At 57.0% G+C, this 7062-nt stretch overlaps 1 protein-coding gene across 1 annotated transcript; it reads left to right on the top strand.

Annotated features, from left to right (window-relative positions):
* The first annotated feature begins 2809 nt into the window (after positions 1–2809).
* Positions 2810–3517, top strand: LOC135631507 (uncharacterized). The gene has a single exon (XM_065139245.1). The coding sequence runs from the start codon at positions 2810–2812 to the stop codon at positions 3515–3517; it is 708 nt and encodes a 235-aa protein (XP_064995317.1).
* The last annotated feature ends 3545 nt before the right edge of the window (positions 3518–7062 follow it).

The raw sequence follows: 7062 nt of genomic DNA, 5'->3' as shown, positions 1-7062 counted from the left end.
GCCGAATCACTCCTGTTTCAAGCATCTCCTTTACGATATTTTCAATTTCATCTTTTTGGAGGTGAGGATATTGGTACGGTTGAGTGTTCGCTGGTGGCTTGCCCGGAAGGATTGGAATTCGATGGTCATGTTGTCGAGAATGAGGAAGATCGCATGGTTCAACAAAAATGTCGGCAAATTCAATAAGCAATTGGGCAAGATTTTGATCTTCAATTTCTATTTTCTTCCCCTCTGGTTACTGCTGGAGGTGCATCAAAAAGCCACCATTTATCTTATGTAAAACTTTCTCCATTTGTTGGGTCGAAACAGTGGTAATGTTGCTTTCGCGCTTCCCGCGTAGGATGATATGTTTGCCCTTACAGTAGAATTTCATAATTAATTTAGAAAAGTTCCAAGAGACATCACCTAGTGTAGTCAGCCATTCTATACCAAGCACTGCCTCATAGTCATCAAGTGGTAGGAGGAAGAAATCAGTGATAATTTCTTGGTCTTGTAGTAATAGTTTCACCTGCGAGCATCTTTGGTCGCACTTTAGGATTCTATCGTCGGCCACCTTTACATCGAACTTGTTACAACCTTCAATATGCAGTGCCATCCGAGCAGCAATCTTACTATTCAGGAAGTTATTAGTGCTTCCTGATATGGGAAATAATGGCGACGTGACGTGTCACGGCAAAAGCCCCACGTGGGCGCCACTCTGCCCGATGAGGAGAGCCATAACGCTGATTCAACTCGCGTTAGCAACCCCCACTATCAGGCAATGGCTTCCAACCCCGCACGATTGACCATGGCAGGGCAGGATGACTACCGACCCTCGCCCATACCCTGCAACGCTCCCGTTCTCCACGCAACGTCAGTAACGGTGTCAGACGCCATCAGAGGTGCGACCCTGCCTCACACAGGCAGGTACACCAGGAAACGGTAAGCTTCCCTACAAATACCCTCTCTTTCATGAGGAAAAGGGGAGGAGGCGGGACACACCCCAAAAGACTACTTCTCTCGAAACCCCCTCTACATCTTTCGCTAACTTGATCGTCAGAGGGGTCGGGTCGAGCCTCCGACCCGACCAGTGTGCAGGTGCGAGACGAGGTTGCCTCTTCCCAGACGATGCGGCAGAAGCTCACCCCCCGACGGGACATCCAGATCACCGCGGTCGGCCACCCGAAGGACCCGAGGCACGCCACGCAAGATCCCCGCCATTCGGACCCCTGGACCAGCCGCGTCGACCCCGAGGTCACGGCTAAAAAATTTATTTACCATAATAGATTGGCGCTAGAAGGAGGGCCTCCGAATGTCGATCGATCAGCAAACCCACTTGGGCGAACCCGCAGCTACGGGGTCGCACCCGGTCAGAACCCCGGAAGATCATCCCTCCCGGGAGGGGCTCCGAGACGAACGCCCCGCCACGACTTCGGAGCGATACTGGCGGCTGTTCAACGACCCGGGCTTGTCGCCACCCGATGCCCCCGTCGGCCCACCACCCGTTTCGCCCGAAGCCTTCCACGATCTCGCCCACCAAGTGCGGACACTGGCGGGCCTGGTACAAACTATCATCCCGCTCGTCTCCCAGCCAATGCCCCCACATGCAACCCGACCTTTACAACAGCGGGAGTCCGCCCCCCGGATGCACGCGCCGCTCCCCGAGCCCCTTCTGTCGCCTCAAAACCTAACGGCCCCGCTCGGGGACCGGGAGGCGGAAGGCACGTTGAGCTGCCCGGAGCCCGAACGACCGTCCATAGACCCGACGAACACCCTGCGGGCCCAGGTGCATCTCTTCAATCAACGCCTCAACGAAGTGCAACAAGAGATTCGTAGGACAAATGGGGAGCCCGGGGCGGACGGATACCAAGGGTCCCCATTCGCACCCGAAATACAAGATCAGGCCATCCCATCACACTTTCGGCTCCCATCCCTGGACGCTTATGACGGCGCCACTGACCCCGCGGATCACGTAGCCACGTTCCGCGCCCAAATGGCGCTATACAGGACTTTCGACGCCTTAATGTGCAGGGCGTTCCCGACAACTTTGAGGGGATCGGCCCGCGCATGGTACGGCGGTCTCAAGTCCGGGTCCATCACTTCCTTCGACCAACTCGCCCGGGACTTCGAGCTCAACTTCCTCGCCAATACCCGCCCGAAGCCGTCCGTGGCGCTGCTCCTCAGGCTCAACCAAAGGGAGGATGAGTCCCTCTCTCACTTCTTGAACCGCTTTACGACACAAATCCGAGGACTCTCGGATGCTCACCCCTCTCTACTGATGCAGGCGTTCATGATTGGCTTGCGGCCCTCAAGGTTCTTCTGGTCCCTAGTAGAACGACCTCCTACGATTGTGCCCGAGATGCTCCAGCGTGCGAGTCAGTTCGTCGCCGCGGAAGCATGGATGGCCGGGAGGCCCGGGGGACACAAGGGGACCAAGCCAGAGCCGCCTCGGCAGTAGCAACCTGCGGCGTCTCGGCGTAGGTTGGACCGATCCGACCCACCTACTCCGAGGCCCCCTCTCCCAGCCTTGAACTCATCCCAAACGGAAATATTCCTTCACATAAGGGAAAAGGGGCTGCTCAAAGAGCCATACCCGATGAGGAGTCCGCGGGCTCTGGCAGACCAGTCGAAGTAATGCCGCTTCCATCGGCAACGTGGGCATGACACTGAACAGTGTCGGGAGCTAAAGAGACAGATCGAGGAGCTCATTCGCAGGGGATACCTCGGCCAGTACCTCCGCCCAGATAAGGAACCTTCGCCACACCCAGAGGGCCCCGTCGAGCGACACATCGACGTAATAACAGGAGGCCCCGCGTCTGGTGGGGATTCCATGACCGGAAGGAAGGCGTACGCTAGAGCCGCCTCGGTCGAAGCCCTTGGACACGCGCCCGGGCCTAACGTCACCTTCCCGGCCAGAACGCCCGAACAAGCCGAGCACGACGATGCGCTTGTGGTATCAGCCAGGATCGCCAACGCTCATGTGAGGAGAATCATGGTCGATACCGGGAGCTCGGCCGACATACTCTACTACGACGCCTTTCAGAAGCTCGGTCTATCCAGAGACAACATGAAGCCGATATCCTCGGCGCTCACCGGATTCACCGGTGATTCAATCTCACCCCTAGGGGTGGTCACTTTGCCCTTAACCGTGGGAAACCTGCCAAGGTCGAAGACAATAATGACCTCCTTCTTGGTAATCGACCTCCCCGCCGCGTACAATGCCATTCTCGGTTGGCCGACCCTCAACAAGATCAGAGCCATCATCTCGACCTACTACCAAACTGTGAAGTTCCCAACCGACGCCGGGACCGGAGAGATCTCAGGAAGTCCTCGGGAATCCCGGCGCTGCTACTTGACCGCCGTCTCGTTACACAAGAAGGCCAGGACTGAGTCGCCGTTGGCAGACCCCCGAGAAGCGCAGAAGACGTCCCCCCACCTTCAATCGAGCGGGTCCACCATCGCTGTGCCGCTGCTAAAGGATCGGCCGGTGCAAACGGTTAGGATCGGGTCGGAGCTACCCGAGCAAGAACGAGGATAGCTCGTCGGCCTTCTACAGAAGAACGCATATGTCTTCGCCTGGTCACCCTCTGACATGACAGGCGTCGACCCAGAAGTTGCCCTACATCACCTCAGTATCTCACCTGAAGCCCGCCCAGTAAAACAAAAGCTGAGACGGCAGGCCCCAGAGCGGCAGATTGCCGTAGGAGAAGAAGTGGCTCGACTCCTGGAGGCAGGCTTCATAAAAGAAGCCAGTTACCCCCAATGGCTTTCGAATGTAGTCCTCGTCAAAAAAGCTAATGGAAGCTAGAGGATGTGCGTTGATTACACCAGTCTCAACAATGCATGCCCGAAGGACTGCTATCCCCTTCCAAAGGTCAACCAGTTGGTCGATGCCACGGCAGGTCACGCCCACCTCTCATTTATGGACGCCTTCTCGGGATATAACCAGATCAGGATGGCACCCGAAGATCAAGAACATACGACCTTTCTCACTGACCAAGGCGTTTACTTTTACAAAGTTATGCCTTTCGGATTAAAGAACGTCGGGGCTACATACCAGAGGACGGTGAACAAAATGTTTGCACACCAGATCGGACGGAACATAGAAGTGTACGTCGACGACATGATCGTAAAGAGCCAAGAGGCCGGAGCCCACCTAGCCGACCTGTCCGAGGCGTTCGCCACGTTGCGCAAGTACGGCATGCGGCTCAACCCCACTAAGTGCGCCTTCGGCGTCACGTCAGGGAAGTTCCTCGGGTTCATTATACACGAAAGAGGGATCGACGCCAACCCAGAAAAGGTCCAGGTGATCATCAACATGCAACCACCTCACACGATCAAAGATCTACAGCGCCTTAACGGGAAGCTCGTCGCCATGTCACGCTTCCTCGCCCGATCGGGTGATCGCTGCCTTCCTTTCTTCAGGGCACTTAAGAACCCAAAGGGTTTTCAGTGGACGGCGGAATGCGAAGAAGCCCTCAAGCAAGTGAAACAACACCTGGCCAACCTTCCTCGGCTCGCCTCAGTCTCCCCTAGTGAGAAGCTGAGCATCTACCTGGCTGCCTCCCCGCACACGGTAAGTTCCATCCTGGTTAAAGAAAACTCCGGCGACCAGCTCCTGATTTACTATGTCAGCCACGTTCTCAATTGTCCGGAGGAACGATACCCGCCGATCGAGAAGCTAGCGCTCGCGCTCATATTATCCGCCCGGAAGCTACGCCCTTATTTCCAGGCCCACCCGGTGGAGGTAATTACGGACCAGCCACTTCGTCAGGTCTTGTCCAAGTTTGACGTCGCAGGACGGCTCCTCAAATGGGCGGTGGAGCTCGGCGAACATGACATTCAATACGTGCCCAGGACAGCTATTAAAGCCCAGTCCGTGGCTGACTTCATCGCAGAGTTGACCCAGATCGGGGACGAGAACCTCAGGCAGCCTCCCGAGGCCTGGGTCCTGCACGTCGACGGTTCGGCCAACTCAAAAGGCGCTGGCGCGGGGCTGGTGCTGCAGGCTCCCGACGGGCGGTCGTTCGAACGATCCCTCCGCTTTGGGTTCTGGGCCACTAGCAACGAGGCGGAATACGAGGCGCTCATAGCAAGACTCAGATTGGCCCTCGAGATGCAGGTGGTTGCCGTCCACGTCCTCACTGACTCCCAGCTGGTGGCCGAACAGCTCAACGGAGGATACGAGGCCCGCGACCCGACCATGGCAAGATACCTGGCACAGGTAAAGAACCTGACCGCCAAGTTCCTTCACTTTACATTATCTAACGTCCCGAGAGGGGAGAACGGGCGCGCTGACGCGCTAGCTAGGCTGGCATCGAAACCTGTCCCCGAAGTCGGGCTCGAGGTTGAGGAGCCACCCGCCCGCGCCATCGAAGTCACGGCCGCAGCTACTGGTGGCGCGCCCATCACCTGGGTACAAGAAATGCTCCACTTCAAACAGGACGGGACTCTCCCGCCCGATAAAGCCACGGCTCGGCGCCTACGTCGCTCACACGCATGGTACACCAAGGTGGCTGGACGCCTCTACAAGCAGTCCTTCTCGTACCCCCTCCTGCGGTGCTTAGAGCCCGACGAAGCCCGGACCGTCCTGGCTGAGGTCCATGAAGGGGTCTGCGGGGAACACATCGGCGGGCGAACCCTGGCGCACAAGATACTCCGCCAAGGCTACTACTGGACAACCATGTGTCAGGACGCGAAGGCCCACGTACAACGATGTAGCTCATGCCAAGAACACGCCCGCACACCCCGGCTGCCCGCAGTCCCGTTAACCCCTATCGACTACGCTTGGCCATTCGCGCAATGGGGTTTGGACCTCCTCGGTCCCTTCCCCCCAGCATCGGGACAGCAGAGATACATCGTCATAGGCGTAGATTATTTCACAAAATGGGTAGAGGCCGAGCCGTTGGCGACTATCACGGAACAACAGATAGAAAAGTTTGTGTGGAAGAACTTGGTGACCCAATTCGGCCTACCGAACACCATCATCACAGACAATGGGCCATAGTTCGCCGGTCGGAAGTTTCGGGAGTTCTGCGCGTACCACGGAATCCAGCTAAGGTTCAGCTCGGTGGCCCATCCCCAGACAAACGGCCTAGCAGAGGTAACCAACCGGTCCATCCTGGACGGGCTCAAAAGAAGAGTGTCCGCAGCTCAATCAACTTGGACGGACAAGCTCCCTAGCGTACTATGGGCGCTATGCACCACTCCCAAAACCGCAACTGGAGAATCCCCTTACAGCCTCGCGTTCGGAACTGAAGCGGTCCTCCCCCCCGAGGTAGCCATCGCCACCCTTCGAACACAAAGCTATGACGAGGAAGCCTCAGAAGAAGGACTTCGAGCCGCCCTCGATCTGCTGGAGGAGCGGTGTGCCGACGCACACGTAAGAGCCCTTTCTTACAAAAAGGCGGTCGCAAGGGTTTACAACCGAAAGGTACGACCCCGACCCGTCAAATTAGGCGACCTGGTCCTGCGAAGGACCGAGGTCAGCGATCCAACCCGGGCACAAGGCAAGTTGGCTCCCAGCTGGGAAGGACCTTACCGGGTGACCGAAGTTATCGGAACCGGGACATTCTGACTCGCCACGATGACGGGTCAATCGCTGCTAAGAACTTGGAACACCCATAACCTCAAAAGGTTCTTTCCATAAGCAAGAGACTTGGCCAAAGAAAGAGCCGTAGAAAGAGCCGTACCAAAATACAGACATACGATTGAGAAGAAGAGCGGGACCATGTTTTATTTAAAAAGGCACGTTACAAGACGAAGCAAAAGGAATAGAGATCTTCATTCCTCGGGAGCATCTGGGCTATCGTCAAAGGGAACCTCGGCGGGCATGTCGACGCCCAGATCCTCTGGGAACGAACCGAAGGGATCCTCTACGACCTCCGAGTCAGGATGGCGCGCCTTGAAACGAGCAAGGGCAACCCGATGCCCGTACTCGTACGAAACTCGCCCGATCCGAACGAGGCCGAGCTAGAAGCCCGAGGAACCCTTGTAGTCCTCGATCATCTTCTTCTCCTTCACCGGCCATTGGCGGATCTCGGCATCCAGGGCCTCGGAGGCCCTTTGCGCCTTGGCCCGCAA

This window comes from Musa acuminata, chromosome BXJ3-2 (assembly GCF_036884655.1).
Source record: "Musa acuminata AAA Group cultivar baxijiao chromosome BXJ3-2, Cavendish_Baxijiao_AAA, whole genome shotgun sequence".
Classification (NCBI taxonomy): domain Eukaryota; kingdom Viridiplantae; phylum Streptophyta; class Magnoliopsida; order Zingiberales; family Musaceae; genus Musa; species Musa acuminata.
This window is presented reverse-complemented; position numbering and strand designations above follow the sequence as displayed.

Bases quoted from the DNA above. Each gene is read 5' to 3' on its own strand.
- LOC135631507 (XM_065139245.1), top strand. From the start codon at position 2,810: ATGACCGGAAGGAAGGCGTACGCTAGAGCCGCCTCGGTCGAAGCCCTT.